We start from the raw sequence: 20,735 nt of genomic DNA on the forward strand, positions 1-20,735 counted from the left end.
ATATAACATGGCTAAAACTGCACCATTCAGCCCCATCCACTTGCAGCCCGATTACAGGAACCAAAAGTAACGAGAACCACGTTTTTCCTTGTTTAGAATCCATTTGCTTTGGCAGCTGCAGCTCGGGGGAAGGGAAAATTGCATTTTCAGATGTGCTACTCTCCCATCATTACCAAAACAAACTGCCCTCCCATATGAGCATCGATCTACAGAAACAAAATAATGACAGATAAGGAAAACGGGGTCAGCTAGTCTGCCCATTCCTGATACCATCCCACAGGTCCCGACAGATCTCAGGATTTGCTGTGCTCTGAAGTATGCAAAATAGAAAATAGGCACAACAATCCCTTCATTTATTAGTTTTTATTTGTCTCTTTAATAAAAAGATAACATTTCACAGAAATGTTTATAACATTGTTATACATATAAATAGAAAGTATAGGCTGTGACAGAGCCTGTGCTATTTTGCTACATCCTGAAGAAAATTTAACCAAACCTCAGAGCCAAAATATATCAAACTTTGTGAAAATGCACTAGGATGAGCAAAGCAGTTCTGTGTTTCTATTTTCAAATACTTACCACCTCTCAAATTCTCAGTATGGAAAATTGAGTTTCATTGTGTCATGAATCAGCCCTTAGCAACCATCATGCAGTCTCAGAACTGGCCTGCTTCCAGCTCTTGCTAATGACAGACACATGCAGAAAATGGTTTTGCTCCCTAAAAAAACCACAAAAACAAAAAAAAACCCCTTTTCTTCATTGGAGCTCACACATCACAAACTAAAGCAGTTGAGAAAAAAAAAAATCTAGCAGCTATTGTGACTTCTCAGATGCCCTGAAGTCTTTTTGATATGTAGCCGACATGAGGCTCTAACTGATGGAAAGGCAGTTTCAACTATGCTTGAACACACCATCAGCTCTAGAATTACTGAAATTAACAGAATCAAATAAAGGAAATAAAAAAGATTTTTTTGGTATGAAAATATTTTATAAGTGCAATAACTTACTCTAGGGTGAGCATGGAAGAATGTCATTGTGCTCCCTGGGTGTTAAAGGCACTCAAGTCTTTGGCCCCGTGCCTCCATAATCACTAGTGCACACATACAGACATTTTAAGGCTTACACTGAAGGGTTGTTACCTATTTTGCAACAAAACAAACCAATATCACAAGACCAAACAAGTTCTAGATATGGAAAAACATTCAACAATTGAAAAACAGGTTAGAACAAGTACAAAAGGACATTCAAAATGCAAGCATGATTGTGCTTAAATATATGAACAAAAATGTTTATTCTGTCACTTATTAAAAATTAAGTAACTATATGACAGACGATAAATGCAGCATCTATGAAGACGTGAAATAGAAAACCTAGACCGAGGGGTAGGAAAAACTGATCCCCAAATAAATACCTCAAGCCAGTCAGGTTTCCAACTCATGCCTATTTATTGTGGATATCTGGAAAACCCCAACTGGCTTGTAGCACTCAAGGATCGGAGTTGCCTACTCCTGTCCAAGTCCTTCAACAACTTATTTTAAATAACTCGTGACGTATTCCTTCATCTTATATACATCTGTACTTTTTGTTCAGGAGGCATTTGCTTTTTGAAAAATGCACACACACAACTGCAGAATACACACCCCTTAGGTGCTGTCAAACCAAGCCCTAACTAGCCGGTTGACATTGGGCCTTGCCCTCAGTTAAAATGGAAGTGGATCCTGCTTTATTTTCAAGCCATATTTTAGACCAGAGAATTTTTCACTTCATGGGTTTTAAAAAAAAAGTCTTGCTTCCAACATGGTAAACACAAAGGTTTCAACATTCAGAATAATAAAGCTAAAACCCATTACTCCACTGATATTAAGTACTTATTGCACAAGAAAGAATCCGTCCAGAGGTGCAAGGTTTAGCTGTCCAAGCCTGGCTTTGGATTCAAGGCGGAAGAGAGAAGGAACTCTGTCCAGCAGAGTGGCTGCAGTGCTGCTTAGTCACCACTGGGGGGTGGGGCTTGAGAAATGAACACAGCTCCTCAGTCAGCATCTTCAAGCAACCTTTGCAAATTCTTCTGTATCTTAAAGAAAAACAAAATGCAGAAATTAAATTATGTTGACAGAACATTTGCTAGGCTGACATACTGCATTTCAAGAATGCTCAAGAGGGGGGGAAGAGGGATGCATCAGAATGGAGCTCTGGACCTGTCACAATATGCACCATGACAAGCCTATGCTAAAATGTGACCAGGAAGTGACCCTTCTGTCTTCAATTGTCAAGGTAGCTCCCTTGGTGCAGGCTAGGACAGAAGCTTTATTTATTTTTACTTGATCTTATATTCCGTTTTATGGCACGTCAAAGCAGATTACATTCTGAACGTGGACATGTGTTTGCATTTTTGTAGGTATTTGGGAACTAATTTTCTGACGTTGCTAGTTATACTCTAGGATATACAATTTCCCATGTTTTAGATGTTAGCTGGCATGTTTTCAGAGGGGAGATGATTGATTGGTGCCCCCTCAGGCTTGGGGGTCGAGTGAAGGTGAATTTTGCTTTTGTGATTGATTCGCCAGAGCATATATTTTAAATGACCAAGGGTGGGTTCTTATCTAGCCTTGATTTTCTCCACTACACTGGATATTTCTGGTTTTCTCTCTTTTGAAATATGTGCCCTTTTTATACTTCAGCTATGCTCAACATGAATTAGTCCAAATGCTAATGATCAAATCAAAAAGGCTGTATGCCAAACAAAGAAAAAATGGTTACATGGCCAGCGTGTTAATGAACATTAAGAACATAAGAACATGCCATGCTGGGTCAGACCAAGGGTCCATCAAGTCCAGCATCCTGTTTCCAACAGAGGCCAAACCAGGCCACAAGTTCCCATTTCGGCATCTGTCACAGTTCACCTCCTGGAAACCAAATTCAACATTGTATGCCATGCTCCTTCCCCTCCAACAATAAGCTAAAGCCATAGAATAGGGCCGCTCATCCACCGTGGAGAGCGAGCTTAGGAAAACCTATAGTTTCTTCTATTTTGTTTGTTCTTGTTCTGGTTTTGTTTGATTTTCCAGCTGGTACAATTTGTTCTGTAAATAGGGGAGAAAAATCTCCTCCTCCAAACAAACAGAAAAAGAACAGAGGTCACTTACAAGAGCTGATGCACTGCCAGGCTTGGGTAACAGCCACATCACCCAAAAATACCGATTCTGTTCACCTTGTAAAAGAAAAAGTCTGGGAAGTGCTCCACCTTAGACCCAGGAGTACAGAAGGGCTCCGTTTGGTGCCCCCACCGACATGACAAAAATCAGCAAATGCACCACGTTGCACTTGCCCAGTGCTGCTGCTGGTCACCATCTCCCCTGCTCTTACATTAGATTTCATTGGTTTGTGCGCATTGCAACAGGTAATCCTGGGGCAATTCTGTGCTACTGCGAAGCGCAGAGTTTGCGCAGAATTCCCTCCTGCGCGGAATTGCCAAATTCTGTACAGAAAATGGCAGAGGAGACCCTGGGTTGCTGTAAACGGGCATGCGCCATTTGCGGCGAAGATGAAGGCCCTGGTGAGAGTGAATGGTTGAGAGAGGGGAGGGGGAGGGGTGTGAGAGAGCGGGGTGGGGGGGGCAGAGAAAGGGAGCCTATATGAGGAGATTATGAAGGAGTGTGTATGTGAGAGAGATTGGGAGCTGCTGTGTATGAAAAAAAGGGATCGTGTGTATGTGAGGGTGCTAAGCCTGTGTGACGGGATTGTGTATTGTGTGAGACAGTGCCTGTGTGAAGGGCTGCGTGAGAGAGAGACATAGGTAGCCTGTGTGAGAGAGAGAGGGAACTTGTGTGGGTGTGTATGCAAGAGAGAGGGCCCTGTATGAGGGTGTGTGTATGTGAATTAGAGAGCGGGAACATGTGTGTGAGAGAGGAAGGACAGAGGGAGCCTGTGTGAGGGGCAGTACTGAGAACGGGGTCAATCTCTGGGACTGGCAATAGAGTGGAAGGGGTTGAACCTAGAGGTGGAGGGGAGAGATACTGGCAGCTGGAGGAGTTGGGGCCTGAGTGGACAACGTGGCCAGGGGAGGAGGGAGAGCATGTGGAAGGGACACTCAGTGAATTTCTGCTCAAAATATTTAAAATTCTGCATCTTTAGGTAATACATTTTAAATTAATACAGAAAAAATAATTACTTAGATTCATGTAAATTATATTATTTTGACCAATATAAAGTTTCTGTGCACAGAATCACCCCAGGATTAAGCAGGGGAGCATTCTAAAGTCTGCAAACCACTCACGCTGGGGAAAGCACCGGGAGAGGGCAAGGCTGCGCCACTGTGCAGAAAAAGCCTCCACTTTCTAAATACACAGACTGGCCATGCTCTGCTGGATCTGGCCACCAGGGTCGGTGACATGATTTGTTTTACTTTTACTGCAAAGTTTCTCTCCTTCCAGTACTACTCCTCCATGCAATTCCCTGCAGTGCATGATTGATTGGTGCATATAAAGATTCAGAAAGAAAGCCTACATGTGTCAGGTGCATGTTTCCTACTCTTCCCAGCCCTGTATCAGCTGGAAAGGACTCAGTTGGTCTGAACTTGGTAGAGTAGGGGGAGGAAATCGGAAAAGAACAGAAGGAGAGAGAGAGAAAACGCAAGCAGAAGTAACTTGGCCATTTTCAGTTCTTTCCCCTCAGCAGCTTTGCTGGGGAAGGAGGATGTTCAGCAGCAGTGATGTTTTTACATGGTCTACCATTATTTACTGTTTATTTCAGCATTTAATGCCCATTACATATAAAACAGTGACCAGATAATAATCTGCAGATCAATATTTAAAATAACCGGCACTTTAAACAATGCTTCCCTTCTCCCCCACCTAATGATTTTTAAAACCTATTTCAAAAGTGTTCCCACCACATCCCTTTCTTTCCAAAAAGGAAGAAACTGTCCTATTCTTATGCATCACATTTTATCTTGACTGCATAAAATAAAATTGTGGAATCCCCTCGTCAAAACCAATTATTAACAGCTAAGTTTCACCGTAACAGAGGTGTTCCCCTTTGTAGAATATAATGTGTTATGCAAAATTGCTTTTTTTTTTTTTTAAACCTTCAAAAGGGGCCAATGTAATAAGAAGCGCTAAACCCAACATGGGTTACTTGCATTTTGGCATGAGCTTTTCGGCACCAACTTTGACCTGGAACATAAGGGCTTTAATGTTAAAAAAAAAAAAAAAAAAAAAAGCCATGCTAGAGCCAATGGCAAGCTTAGTGGAGGTGCATGCAAATTGCAGGGTAATAGTCCAATTAGCAATGCAAGGAGGCACGCTAGTGGGGAAGCCGCCTAGTGCGTCTTACTACCACATGAAATTTAATACTTGCTCAAAGCAGGCATTGAAGTTGCCGTGGCTGGCCTGCTCAATCCTTCCTCCTAAGATCTGGCCCAGTGGGCCAAGTCGTCTGGGTCCAGACCTGGGGTCCTCGACTTGCCTTCCTGCAGACCCGAAAATCCCCCACCCTCCTCTGGCAGGGCTGTTCCCAATTGGTCCTTTTCACTTACACTTGTCAGTGAAAAGGACCAATCCCCTTTCAGGACAGCCTTATGATAGGGGATTGGTTCTCTTTGACATGTGACAATGAAGAGACCAATTGACAGTAAGTGAAGAAGTGAATACATATTAAACTACTAAAATCTAACTCCAGTTTTAGCATGAGTTTTATTACATTGGCCCCAAAATATGTTAAGATTGTAAAACAAAAGTTGTGGCCTGTACCTTCCACAAAGAAAGGGGTTGATCTGTCTCATTATCTGGGGAAAAGAGTGCGATAGTTAGCGGAATCTGCGTCACTCCTATTAGTGATCAAACATTGCACTGCAACTTAAAAGTGAAGCAAGGTAGATGCAAGTACTTTAGGTGAGGCCATTAGATTAGCTTTCCCATATTAGCCCAACAAATGATACATGTGGTTCTCTGGAACAGGGGTTTACAACCCTGACATTTAGCATTCCCTAACCAGTCAGGTTTCCAGGATGTCTACTCAGAATGTGCATACATTTGCATATAGTAGAGGCAGTGCGTGCAAATCTTCCTCATTCATATTCACTGTGGATATCCTGAAATCAGACTGGCAAAGGTTATAAAACTTCAAGCCGTGCTTTATGGAATCGTGCAGTATGGGCACAAACAATGGACTCCTTTTATAGTCTCAATCAAGCAATAGGACAGTGGAAAAAAACCCCCCAACACAGACTGAGCATCTTTTGCAGTCAAGGCAGGAGGTTTAAACCTACCCATTGGACACAACTCAAATCACTAGGAGACTCAATCATTCCAGGGCCACAACCCAAAAGAAAAGCTTTTGCATCAAGACCACCTTTCCAGGGCTAAGTTTAGAGTTCTCTTCAGAGGTTCAGAATAAATCAAAAGATCAATAGATGCAAGTAGCAGGGTTCTTAAGTAAATAGGGTATTTATGTAAAACAGTATTTAGAAACCCCCCCCAAAAAAACAGGTACCTGGTCTAATGTTGCAAGGTTTGCTGTTAGTTCGTTATATATATTGTCGGCATCTGTGTGCAGCAGGGGTCCCAGCCTGTGTGCTGATTGGCTGAATAAAGGGAAGAGGCATGGAAGAGGAGGAGAAAAGGAGAAAGCAAAGAGTTACATTGAGTAGAAAGGAACATGCAGCTTGAGTCACAACACTTGTCTTGACTAATGAAGAATGAAAAGGCCCAGCAGGCCCTTCTGCTTAGATCCTTTCAGGGTTGGTGCAAGGGTAATTAGGCAACCTAGAAGAGCCTTCAACCTTGCGTTGCACCCTTCTCCCCTCCCAATTAACTTTCAGGCCCACAAGCCACCCCCCCCCCCCCCGAGATTTTGATAATTAATCATGACACCACTCAAGAACAATCCTATAAAAACACAGGTCGATATCAATTTTAAATATTAAACTGTATGAGTTTATATGCATGTAAATAAGTTTATTAAATCATATCAATGTCTAATACTGTACATTTGGGAGATAGACTGCAAAAACAAAAATAAAAGAAATAATATATTTATAGGTTAAAAAATTAATTCTGCATTGCCTAAACAGTAGTATCTGACTACCTGGCTGACATGGTCCAGAATGTTTCCCTTAATTCCCCTTACTATTCACCATTTGAAAAACAAAAACCCCACAAATCAAATTCTGTTATCACCTCAGTAACAATGACAAACTCTCTCTATTACCAGGAACCTTGTGAACAGAAAACCATTCAAAATGAGACATTCAAAAGCTATATTACAAAAACAGCACCAACTCCCAGAACTGAACACAGTAACAACCCTACCTATAAAAAAAAAAAAAAAAAAAGGACCAACGCAAATATTATACCAGGCCTTAGAATGCCTTTTGGAGAAAACCGAACAAGCTGAACTGCCTGGGATCCTGCCAGATACTAGTGACCTGGATTGGCCACTGTTGGAGACAGGATACTGGGCTTGATCGACCCAGTATGGCAATCTTATGTTCTTAAATCCCAACACAGAAACAGACCATTAGCAGAATTCTTCATAAGTAGAAAAGAAATTCTATGCTGGTTTAGATCAAGGTCTATTATGCCCAGCATCCCATCTCTGACAAATGGACATTCTGGGTTGCATAAACCTGGCAAATCCCAAAAGGTAGATCTATTTCTTGTTACTCATTCCCATGGATAGCAATAGCTTTCTTTAATCTACCTGACTAATAATGGTTTATATACTTTTCCTACAATGATTTCTTGGAAATTTTACTATGCCAATTGCCATCACATCCTCTGATAACAGATTCCCATCCCACAGCATGACCGTACTTTTTCACTCTGTGCACATTCTATGATTTGCTTTAAATCTGCTGGTTGATACTTGTTTTATTATGGAAAGGGTAAACAAACATCATCATTTACCCATTCTACCCTACTCATGACTTTATACAAAATTTCTCTCATGTCCCCTTCTCAGTCTTTTCCAAGCAGAAAAACCCTAACCTTCATAGGGGAGGTGTTCCATCCCCTTTATCATTTTTCTAATCTTTTTCTAGTTCCATGTCTTTTTTGAGATGAGAGGACTAGAACTACATAAAATACTCAAGGTGTGGTTGCACCATGGATGATATAGAGGCACTGGGATATTTGCTGTTCATTCTTTTCGGATCAGTCCTAATATTTTATTAGCTTTTTTGACAGACATCCTTCATTGAGCTGAGAATTTCAGTGTATTGTCCACAAGGACTGAGGTCCTTTTCCTGGGTTTTTATTCCCCGTTGTAAAGTGCAAAGCGACATTACATCTGGAGGCCCCATCTCCTAGTCTCATAAACCCTTCTGTTCCTCACAATCTAGTGCTGTTTTAACAGCTTTGAATACATTTTTTTGTCATCTGTGTAATCTGATTAGCTCGTTTCCTTTTCCAGATCATTTATGAATATGTTAAACAGCACAGGTCCCAGTACCAAGCCTGTGGTACTACACTAATTAAAAACTTTCTCCATTTGGAAAACTGACCATTCAGTCATAAACTCGTTTCCTGTCTTTTATCCAGTAATTAATCCACAACAGGACACTGCCTCTTCTACCCTGAAGTTTTAAATTTGAGGAGTCTCTTCTGGGGGACTTTGTGAAATAACTTATGAAAATCCAAATACACTTATCTACCAGCTCATCTTTTTTTACACCTCCAGAAATGTACAAGATTGATAAGGTGAGATTTCCCTTTGCTAAAACTATGTTGACTCTTCTCCATTAATCCTCAGCTGTCTATATGGCCAGCGATGTTATTTATTTAACAGCAGCTTCTACCATTTTGCCCGACACGGACCTCAGGCTTACTGGTCTATAACTTCCCTTAATATCCCAGAACAGGGGCGCATTGGCCTTTCGGGGTTTCGGCATGCTCCATTGGGCTGGTCCAGCCCAATTACGTGGTTAGTGTTGGCCGCAGCAGCCCCCATGTGTGCGGGGGCCGCTGCAACCAACACCAGGCCATCAGCTGCAATTCTCCCGTGCTGGGAGTCTCCTGAGAATTTCCAGGATTGATTTTTCCCCCCCATGATGGTGGTGGCTTCCTAGTCCCTCTCCCTGCTGCTGTCTCGGACCCTCTCCCCCCCCCCCCGCCGCTTTCACTGCAGAGGCAGGAAGCCTTGCAGCTGCCTCCCCTCGTAGGCTTGGGGGGGGGGGGGTGTCTGTCTCTTCCTTCGGGAGGCTTGGCTCACTTCTAAGTCCTTCCTACCCTGGAGTAAGTAGGCAGAGGAAAGCCTGGAGAACCGGAACTGTAAAAGCAGCAGACTGTAGCACACCGTCAATGGGAAGGAGAATTGGAGACAAGCTACAGTCACAGAAAGCGAGAGAGAGGGGGTTGGTTAGGCAGAAATGCTTTTGCACATTGTTAGTGAGGCTTCTGTCTGAGGTGGCTGTGGAACCAGTGAGTCTCCTGGAGAGTCGGGGTAGGCTGGGGAAGCGCTAGCAGCAAGCAAGAACTTTACATAATGATGAGGGGGTACTCACTATCAGGCTGATACAGTAAACTCCGCGGGAGAGCGGGCGAACAGGCCACCACTCTCCTGTGCGTGCGATTCAGTATTCAAATTAGGCCTGGCAGTAAAAAGAGGTGCTAGGGACACTAGCGCGTCCCTAGCGCCTCTTTTCGGACAGGAGCGGCGGCTGTCAGTGGGTTTGACAGCCGACACTCAATTTTGCCGGCATCTGTTCTCGAGCCTGCTGACACCCATGGGTTCGGAAACCGGACGCCGGCAAAATTGAACGTCCGGTTTTCAACCCGCGAGCGAACTTCAAAATTTTTTTTTTTTTTTTGTAACTTTCGGGACCTCCGACTTAATATCGCTATGATATTAAGTCGGAGGGAGCATAGAAAAGCAGTTTTTACTGCTTTTCTGTGCACTTTCCCGGTGCCCAGAGAAATTAGCGCCTACCTTTGGGTAGGCGCTAATTCCTGAAAGTAAAATGTGCGGCTTGGCTGCACATTTTGTTTTCTGAATCGCGCAGGAATACCTAATAGGGCCATCAACATGCATTTGCATGTTGCGGGCGCTATTAGGTTCGGGGGGGGGTTTGGACGAACGTTTTCGACCCCTTACTGAATAAGGGGTAACGCTAGCGCATTGAAAACGCGCGTCCAATCACTGGTTAACAGTGCGCTCCGCTGGAGCGCACTGTACTGTATCGGCCTGTATGGGGGTAATTGTAAAAAGAATTTGCATGCTTAAGAACTAGTTTTACATGTGTAAATGCACTTTACTCGTGTAAATAGGCTTTTGGAAACTGCTACAAATTACACTTTTAAATTGTCACTGTAAACACATAAATGGGCTTCTGAAAATTGCTACACAAACAAATATAAAAATGACAGCAGAAAGACCAAATGGTCCATTCAGTCTGCCCAGCAAGCTTATGATAGTATCTGCTGCACTGTGCAGGGTACCCCTATGCTGATCAGTTTCCCAGACTGTAAAATTCAGGGCTCTCTTTGGTTGTGGTTTGAATCCAGTTCCCCATTAAACTTTGCCATTGAAGCAGAGAGCAATGTTAGAGTTGCATCAAAGTATCAGGTTTATTGGCTAAGGGTAGTAACTGCCACATCAGCAAGTTACCCCCTTACTTGTTTCCTCAGACCATAAAAAGTCAGGGCCCTCAGTTGCTGTCCGAATCTAATTCCCCTTTATCCCCTGCCGTTAATGCAACTCCATCATGACTCTCTGCTTCAGCAGTTAAGGGTAGTAGTAACTGCCACACCAGCAAATTACCCCCATGCGCTCTTTTCTTCATTTCCATCCTCTAACCTTTAGGGATCCACAGTGTTTATCCCATGCCCCTTAGATTCTTTTACTGTTTTAGTCTTCACCACTTCCTCCGGAAGGGCATTCCAGGCATCAACCACCCTCTCCATGAAGAAATATTTCCTGGATGTTGGTTTTGAGTAGTCTTCCCTGGAGTTTCGTTTCGTGACCCCTAGTTCTACTGATTTCGTTTCAATAGAAAAAAAGGTTTTTTGAATGGGATTCATTAAAGCCTTTCAGATACCTGAAAGGTCTGTATCATATCTCCCCTGCACCGCCTCTCTTCCAGGGTGTACATATTCAGATCCTTTAGGCTCTCCTCATAGGTCGTCTCATACAGACCCCCCACCATTTTGGCTGCTCTTCTCTGGACCGCCTCCATCGTGTCTTTGTCTCTTGAGATAAGACTCCAGAACTGAACACGGTACTCTAAGTAAGGTCTCACCAAGGAACTGTACAAGGGCATCACCACCTCCTTTTTCTTACTGGTTATTCCTGTCTCTATGCAGCCCAGCATGCTTCTGTCCCATATTAGCCTGATCACACTTCATGTTTTCATGGCTCTGTTATAATAGAAATCCTGTACGACACAAAATGTCCTATACATCTTTGCTATAGTTTAAAATAAGGGAATCTTACAGAGAATGTTTAGAGTTGCTCTCCTGTATAATAATGTAAAAGGGCAAGGCCAAGCAGTCTGAGCAAAATATCAATGCATAAATATATAAATATCTATATATCCACATACACAGCTTAATTCCTGGTGGAAAAGTGTGTGTGTGTGCGCGTATGACAGACAATGTCAGTTTCCTTAATCTGAAAATCTGGACAGGTGTGTGTGAATCTCAAATTTCTTTAATCTCAAAATCTTTGAGTAGGAGGGTGTTTGTGTGTCAGAGCAAGGAAGCGCGACAGTGTGTTCGCCAATGAAAAGTTTCCTTAATCTGAGAAAAAAAAGTGTCTGTGCATGAATGTGCATTATCTTTACCATCCAAACTGGAAAGAAGTCCTTGATGAGCTAAGCCCGTATATGTATTTTGTCCAAGTACAAAAGAGTTTAAAAGGAAAAGTAGCAGCTTTTCATGTAAATAAAGAGGTTTAAAAATGTTCAGCAGCACAAGAGAAAAAATAATATTTTAGAAGCAGATAAGTCCTCTAAATGACTGCACATCATATGGGAAGTTTCATGTGAACACATCTATGTACATTCACCCAAATGAGGAACAATCATTTATATACTGAAATATATACTTTTTACACAAATACAAGTTCTTACTCCATCCTGTGTGAGGCCATAAAGGAGCCCAAGGTGGCGAGCTGCTGTTCCAGAGTCAAGATTTTAGATCTCATGTATAAAGTAGATAAGAATAATACGAAGACACTGCAAAACACAAAAGGAAAATAAGAGACCATATTTAGTAGTTTATGAAACATGCAAGAATTCTTCCTGGAGCACATTAGTCCTTTGTTTATTTCCATGCACATGTGATGGGGCTTTGCCAGGTCACTAACATAAGAAGAACATAAGAAAATGCCATACTGGGTCAGACCAAGGATCCATCAAGCCCAGCATCCTGTTTCCAACAGTGGCCAATTTAGGTTACAAGTACCTAGCAAGTTGTTACAGGTTCAGACCGTGCATACTAGTATTCTGCCCAGGGGCTCTGACCTGGGGAGGGGGCTAATCTCTGAGGTCTAAACTGGGGGCTACCTGAGGGGCTTATCCCATATAAACACATACAATTACTGGGATTATACCTGGGGGCTTGAACCCAGGAGTAATTCCCAACACAAAAAGCCACACACAAACTGACTCAGTACAAGGGATGTGAATCTTATTTCTGACTATTGAAAATATTGTACGATATTTTCAAAGTCGTCAGAAATCGGGGGCTCCCCGAAACAGATAGGAAAACCCCACGAAATTGTTTGTGGGGTTATTATTTTGGAGGAGGGCGGGAAAAACGGCACACAAAAACAATCCCTAAACCCACCCCGATCCTTTAAAACATCTCCTTTAGCTTCCCCCACCCTCCAAAAACATTTTAAATTACCTGGTGGTCCCGGGAGCGATCTCCCGCTCTCGGGCCGTCGGCTGCCACTAATAAAAATGGCGCCGATGGCCCTTTGCCCTTACCATGTGACAGGGTATCCGTGCCATTGGCCAGCCCTTGACACATGGTAGGAGTAATGGACGGCCGGCACCATCTTTAAAAATGGCGTGGGCCATCCAGTGCTCCTACCATGTGACAGGGGCCGGCCAATGGCACGGATACCCTGTCACATGGTAAAGGGCCATCGGCGCCATTTTTATTAGTGGCAGCCGACGACCCAAGAGCGGGAGATCGCTCCCGGGACCACCACTGGACCACCAGGTAATTTAAAACATTTTTTTTTTGGGGGGGGGGGGGGAAGCTAAGGGAGCTGTGTTGAAGTGTCGGGGTGGGTTTTTTGTTTATCGGCTCGGGCGCAACCGATAAAAAAAACCCCCGATCGGGCCGCACGAAAAATAATTCACGATGTGAATCTGAATCTGAACTGATTCCGGTTCTGATTTACATCTCTATTCAGTACATCACAGTTCCAGGTATTTAGGAGGATAGAACAAATAAAATCAGATTACACAGAAGTAATGGTAGATACTCCAAATTTCTACCCGGCTGACATGCATAGCCCCTGAGGCAGCTCTTCGGAAAAGAGCGAAACTTGGCCAGAGTCTGGCAAGTTCCAATAAATGTTTCTTTCACACATACCGATCTCTACCCTTTACTATTACATCCAGAGAACTCTCTCTCCTCATACATTATAAATGCTTGTGGAAGCAGTGGCATTCCCTCCATCTGATTTCTTATCAAATTTTAGGTATAGCTGTGTGTCCTTCACTTTCTCTCAGGCTTTACTATAAATTAAAAACTGCTCTCTCATCATACACTTAGTGGAATAACTAAAACAGACTCTTGCCTGTTTGTAAACATTTTACAGTGCAGGACAGTAAATAGGAGTTCACTCAGAGGTTGGCCTGCAGCCTTCAAACTAGTCTGTGTCTGGCTGAAAACTCGAATCCATATGGCCTACCCACTATCTAAATCCTCAGCCAAAGTAACAAAAAATGACTCCAACACAAGTACCCAAACATTAAGTAGATCCCATGCTACTAATGCCAGTAAGAGCAGTGGCTATTCTCTAAGTCAACTTGATTAATAGCAGTTAATGGACTTCTCCTCCAAGAACTTATCCAAACCTTTTTTAAATCCAGCTACACTAACTGCACTAACCACATCCTCTGGTAAATTCCAGAGCTTAACTGTGCGTTGAGTGAAGACGCACAATTAATTTGCTCCCAAGTATTGTTTCCAGTAATGGGAGGGAGTTTGATATTTGGGATTCCTCCCCTTGCCATAAGCCCACCTTTTAGGAAGGCGGCTTGTATAGAATATAAAAATCCCCATGAGCATACTTAGTCTTCAGTGGGTTGGAGAGCTGGTGTAGTAGGAGGATCTTGGCTGTTGGATCTTTTAATCAAGTCCCCCAGGGATGAAGAACAGTTGGGATTTTTGGAATAAAGAGGAGAGAGATTTTTGGAATAACATTGATTCAGTCTGGAGCAAAAGAAATTCCCCCAGGATCCTGAAAGTCTGCAATCAGACTTTTTGCCTAAGTGACCAGAGAAAGCAAGAATGAGAAGAAGAAGTTGGGACTCTTGATTACAGAACTCAATAGACCTAGACGTTTTGAGAGTTGGTTTACAGTTTGGGAGAGGTTTTTTTTTGGACCAGTTAGATTTGGTTAAGATTTTGAGCTTGGGGATCTTTTTCCCCCCAACTTCTGGCCAGTGCATGCTGGAACTTCACTCCAGTTACCCTACCCTTCAAGGGGAGAGATTTCTCAACGTGGATGGTGGTGCAGGAGAAAGGAGATCTGTAATGGACAAGAAACTATGATTTTCATCACATTAATATTTTTTATGCTAATCTTAATCTATTTTCAATTCTGGCCTGGATACTTATTTTCAAGCTAAATTAAACTTTTTATTTTGACCACCACCCAGGACTCTCTGGTTATTTTTCTAGTACCCTTCTTTTCTGTATGGACAGTGGATAGATTACTCCTTAACCCTTTTGCTAATTTTCGCTTCCTTGCTCCTATTTTGACCCTCACACACTTGGTGGGCATCATCCATCTGCATTGTGAATTTGTATACGAAAGAGCTAGTGACTGTGCCAGGAGCTCAGGAAGGTAAAGGTCCCCTCTCCACCGGATTTGAACTCTAGAATCTGTAGCAGCCCTGGGTGAAGTAAACAGCACAAATGGGGACTAGCTACACAATTTGCTTGATTTTGGGGTCCATTTATCATTTTTAGATTGTTTTGTTTCTCTGTGACAAGCAGGCATGAATTAGCCATTACACGTGGGCAACGTCATCAGAATGTGCCAAATAGACACCTCCTCTGTAGCTCAGTAAAAGTATTCCTGATTATGCACGTGCTGCTTGTAAGGCCCTCAGTTTTGTTGTTCTACTGCAAGGACGCTGCCCCATGCATGCTTGATTGTTTTTCAATATCTTCTATCTTGCTGTAGATAAGTTTCTCTAATAGTCACTGTCTCGGCAGCCCCCAACAGCATTTTATTTTTAAAATGTATTAACACTTAAAAGGATCCATGTCTGGAGAAAAAAAGCCAGACTTTAAAGATCTGCATCCTACAGATGCCAGATATCCATCACAGACGCCTATGAGTTCTGTTATAATTGCCAGGGTCCCGGCCATGACATGGCCAATTGTTAAACTGTAGTCAAATGTCTCAGCAATATCATTCCTGGAAGATGCAGGACCTTCACAAGGCTTTGGAAGAATTCCATGAGGTGGATTGCAGAAGCAGGTTCTCTTCCAGAGTAGATTGCCTTATGGTGTGTCCCATGTGAAGTTGAACAAAATCTCCTCACTGCCATGCCCAGACGAGATCTCCTCCCTCTGTAGTGCCAGTTTCCAGATCAGTTACACATGCGGAGTCAAGAAAGGTGTGGACGCACACGCCTCCATTGTAAGCACTCTGTTTGCTGCTGAAATGGGGCTTGCCCCCGTGGTGCAGTCTATTGGAGCCTAAAGGGCAGCCGACTCCTCATTGCTGCCAGCACTGAGGACGTCCACCCTGACAAAGGTTGCGTCCTCTTTCTTGGCATAGAAGACTCATCTGGTGCTGGATCATCTATTTTTTCCTGATCCTAAGTCTTGAACAGATGCGCCAGCGTGGAGTATTCACTCAGCAGTGCCATCAGTGCAGAGCACACATCCAATGGCTCCAGCAGCATGAGGACTTTCCCTTTATGCCTTATTTGGGGAGGAACATACTTGGCTTGGCCTTCAGTGTGTCCAGTTACTATAGCATGAAGTGCCATCCACTGGCATCGGTGCGGAGTTTGTGTTTGTTTGCAAGGTCAGTGTGGACTGGAGGACTGCTGACATTCCTTCAGTACAGAGGCTGGAAACCACTGTGCTGATAACATGGATATAATTCTCATAGTATCAATGATGGAGATGCCAGCGGTATTGCCAGCAGAGTCCTCAGCTCCAAGCAGCTACCTGGAGTCTTCCCACTTGCTGGATCTGTCAGCCCTTCTTCCAACATCCAAATGGATTCATCCCCAGATTGCTGAATAAGATGGTTCTTCCCAACTCCATTTCAAAGGACAAAGTCACCCAAAGGATCAACTTGCTGAACTGATTAGGAATGTCTTCACTATCTTGACCCTGGAGGACATCAGGGGTGTCCCACAGCCACTTTTCTAAAATAGTGAGATCTTTCCCCAAGGAAGGGTCACTGCCAGTTCCCACACCTATTGATAATAATCTTCCACGGGAACTTACAACAATGGGATTCAACCCCCAACAATCAGCTAAGCCATCTCCGAAAGATGGGGAGCTAGGGCAGCCTACCAGCATGTTCTACTGGGTGTTGCAAAACCTTTGCCTCTCCCATTGCAGCAGTGACCAGAAATACAATAGAATCATGAAATATACCATTTTAATAAACATAATTAATAGTTGGTATGCAAAACCACTTAAAAACAAGCAGGGTAGCAGCTTTTTTTATGCTTGTTGCTGGAATTTTAAATGATTTTTTGTCTTCTTGAGACAATTTTAGTAGGTGACCATCACCAAATTCCATAAAATACTCATTGGCAGTCTTTCCTGATGTCCTCTGAACCCAGCTTTTGCTTCGACCTAATTTTTTGGCAATATTTTTTCATAATAAAGGTTGCTCCAGCATCACATGCCTCACAAAATGCAACACACATAATATGGTCAATCTGACGCTGTTTTTTTGCTATTGTACTTTCCGGCCATAAATAATAAATTTAAGTAATGTGTAAGATACTATTAAATCCCAAACTGCATGGCCTTTAAAATGGTACAAAAATTATATTATGGGATAATCCAGTGGAGTGCTGGGGGGAGGTAAAGGTTATGTAACATCCAGTAGATTCTTGGAAGGTAGGCTGCCTGCAGGTGACTCCTGTATCTGAGGGCCCCATGACCAAGTCACAAGCCTCTTCCCCTTGTTTTTTGTATATAAACATAGCTACCTGGTTGTCTATCTGGATCAAGATTCTCTGTGCTGGAAGAGGAAATGGCCTCAATAAGATTGCCTCTCTCCTGGCCAAGTCGCCTTCAGAAGAGCAGAGGTCTCTACTTTTGTCCCCTTCATCATCTTCAGCTTCATAGATCAGTGTCACTTTGGCCCCTGCTTAGAGGAGGGCTCTATGGCAATTCCTTCTGATCTCCTTCCTGAATTTCCACAGCATTTGTCTTCCCTGGAAGACATGCTATTTCAGGTTTATGGACAATCTGGCAAAGGCCCTAAGCAAGCATCTTTAGCATCCTATGTGAACCTTTGATCATTTACCCCAACCTTAATCACTGGCAGCAGTGGCTTCAGCAAAGGGTTCCCTTCTTTAACTGTATTGGTTCTGGTACAGCACCCCTCTAGACCTCACACTGACAAGACTTTGCCACCTCCAAACTCTTGGAATTTTAAGCAGCTGCCTAATTTTCCTAATGGAAGCTGGGCCCTGGGGATAAATGTTAAGACAATGGATACCTGAATGGAGGTGTTCAACCTAATACAGTTACCACCAGTAGACTCAGCTGATATTCTGATTCATATTGCTTCAGGATCTTCTAGAATATGGTAGGATTCTACCTCCTAGCTACCAGTATATTTATTTTATTTTCTACTTTTCAGGCACTTCAAAGTAGATTACATTTAAGTACTGTAAGCATTTCTCTAACCCAGGGGCTTACAATTTATTTAGCCATTTTATATACCTTTGTTCAAAATGATGATCACAACAGCTTACAATATGACATTCATATTATAGATAAACATACTTTGACTTGATGTGATCATATAAGATACACATGTTGACTAATGTAATCAGGGGTGAAAAGTTATGCAGGGATGGGCTAGCACTTTTAACTGAAGGTACTAGAGGGATAAGGATGTGGTATAAAGGATAAGTTTGCTTTATTTGGGAGGGGTTGGAAAGTGATGAGGTATTTTGTTCAATAGTTAGGTTCTTAATGAATTTGCCATGTAGGGGCATTACTGAGTTTAGAAAAATTTTAAGTTAGGTTAAAGGCATTTTGAAATAACCATGTTTTTAGGTCACTTTTTGAATTTCTTTGTTTCTGGAGTCAGAGTCTCTGGTAGAGAGTTCCTTAGTATAGGGCCTGCTATGGAGAACATACAGTCTCTTATTTTTGTTAGATGCATATTCTGTAATGATGGCACAGCAAGTAATCCAAGTTTGCACCTAAGGCAAGGAGAGTAAAGTGACTTGCTCAAGGTCACAAGGAGCAGCAATTGGTTTACAGCCTGGTCTCTAACCACTAGGATACTCCTCCTCTCAGCCCTTAAAAAAAAAAAAAAAAAAAAAGAGCCAAGAAACTAGGGAAATCTCTAATGTGCCACTTCGGAAGGTGGTTTTCCATGTATGAAGCTTAGCTCCAAGATATCAGTTCATCATCTTCATATGGTGCAATATTTGCACAACTCCATTAAAAAGCTGAACCCCTTGATGGAGTCTCTCGACCTTCAGAAGGCCTTCTTCTTAATGCTGTGGCTGACAGGGAGGAATTTAAAAGACATCTTGTCTAGTCAGCTTACAAAGATTTCAACATTGCCGTTAGGACCTCTGCAGCTGCCATTGGAGCTTGTACGGCTAAGAACCAGTGGGCTAAGAGAAAAATGTACACAACTGATTGGCGGATCTATCATGTGCAAGTGGCAACTTGTTTGGGGACAAGTCAAAGGAAACCGTGGTGCTAACTGAACTGAGTCACTCTCTTAATGGGAGGAGATCAAACTCCCACTCCCAGATGGCAATTCTTCACATATTGACAGATTAGTTTTCAGAGGCGACTTTTCCTTTTCTACCAGCAGCCTTGGTCCACCTTTCATTCATGACAGCAAAGGTTGCTCATCAGAGGTCAAAGAAAATAGTGCCGACCTAGAGCCCCACCAACAGCCAAAGGTCAAAGCAGGCCCTAGTTTTTAACTTGCATCAAGCCCAACCTCCCTCCATCTCTCACCTCTGATGGGGGAGAGCGGAGTTTTCAGTCTTTCATTTTGGAGTAGGAAAAAGATCACAAGGATCTTTGGGTCCTAAGCACTGTAGAGTATGGCTACCACCTGCATTTCTTTTGGTTATCTTCGACCCCTCAGAATCCAATTTTCAGTTCAGACCTGTCTCAAGTCAACTTATCTGCATTTGGAGGTAGAACCATGTCTCCTACAGAGAGCAACAGAATCAGTGCCTCCAGAGGATCAAGACCAGGGTTTTATTTAAAAATTATTCACTTCTACTTATAGTGGACCATTGTGCTAAGTGGATTATTCCTGTTATTTTCTCGTTCTCAAGAAAATCAGGGATTTGAGAGCTATCTTGGATCTGCAAAGACTGAACAGGCTCATCTAAGACTCCATATCTTGATCCAGAAAGAAAACCAGGTAGCTATGTTTATATAAAACAAACAAGAGGAAGAGGCTCCTTCACCCTATGTTGATAAACCCTTGAGACTTTGTCATGGGCCCTTAGATATGGAGTCTTAGAGAGATGTTCAAGATGAACTGCCTTCACATGATTCTTCCTTTCATCCAGCCAGGAGATAGGCATCCTTGAGGTCTAATGCATACAGCCAATGTCTATATCCAGATTCATCCCTCCAGTTGGTAATATCTCAGGTTGTGGTGTAGGAGGCCACATTACCAATATAAAGTTCTTCCATTGCCTCCCTGCGGCACCACATTTTCTCCACATGCCTGGCAGTGGTAGCTGTGCATCTAAGCAGAATGCAAATCTGTTTCTTTTCATATCTGGATGTTTGGCTGACAACTGGATCATCTTGGGAGAAAATCTTGGATTCACTGAAGACCACCCATCTACCTTCTCTAATCTTTGGACTTTTGAATCCTTTACCCAAATTAAACCTCAACCCTGTCCAGAGAATACAATTCATTGGTGCTTGGACAGATTCAATCCAGGAACAAGCCCTTCTCCCAGCTGAGGGGGGTCAGTGGTTCTAAGGGGCCTAATGAAAAATGCTTCTTCAACAAGACCAGACCATGATTCCTAAAGGTTAAGTCCACAAGGCAGCAGCAGTAGTGCATGTTGTTCCAATACCACAGCTCCTCATAAGGTCTCCAATGGGGCCTCTGTGCTCAGTGGGGTCAATTGTGCCAATCATTGTCTCACCAGATAAGAGTCAAAGAATCCATGGTCCTATCCACAAATGCCTCCAACAGAGGATGGGGAGCTCACACTGGTATGCCCCAAATTCAGGGAACATGGTTCCCAGTGAAGGCACAGCTACAGATCATCCTCCTAGAGCTGTACCCCATTTCATATGCGCTGGAAGTCTTTTGCTTGCATCTTGATGGAAAAAATC

The 20,735-nt window shown here is 42.9% G+C and overlaps 1 protein-coding gene across 4 annotated transcripts in view; it reads right to left on the minus strand.

Annotated features, from left to right (window-relative positions):
- Window positions 1-348: 348 nt before the first annotated feature.
- GRAMD2B (GRAM domain containing 2B) overlaps window positions 349-20,735 on the minus strand; it is a 185,041-nt gene continuing 164,654 nt past the window's right edge. For all 4 annotated transcript variants that reach the window (XM_029619444.1, XM_029619453.1, XM_029619473.1 and 1 more), the window contains 3 exons: window positions 12,065-12,169; window positions 6,490-6,580; window positions 349-2,071 (listed from right to left, as the gene is read on the minus strand). In XM_029619444.1, the coding sequence (XP_029475304.1) occupies window positions 2,030-2,071; window positions 6,490-6,580; window positions 12,065-12,169 (238 nt within the window). In that variant the 3' untranslated portion in view covers window positions 349-2,029. The remainder of the gene's footprint in view (window positions 2,072-6,489; window positions 6,581-12,064; window positions 12,170-20,735) is intronic.

The sequence above is a fragment of the Rhinatrema bivittatum genome, chromosome 1 (genome assembly GCF_901001135.1).
Source record: "Rhinatrema bivittatum chromosome 1, aRhiBiv1.1, whole genome shotgun sequence".
Classification (NCBI taxonomy): Eukaryota; Metazoa; Chordata; class Amphibia; order Gymnophiona; family Rhinatrematidae; genus Rhinatrema; species Rhinatrema bivittatum.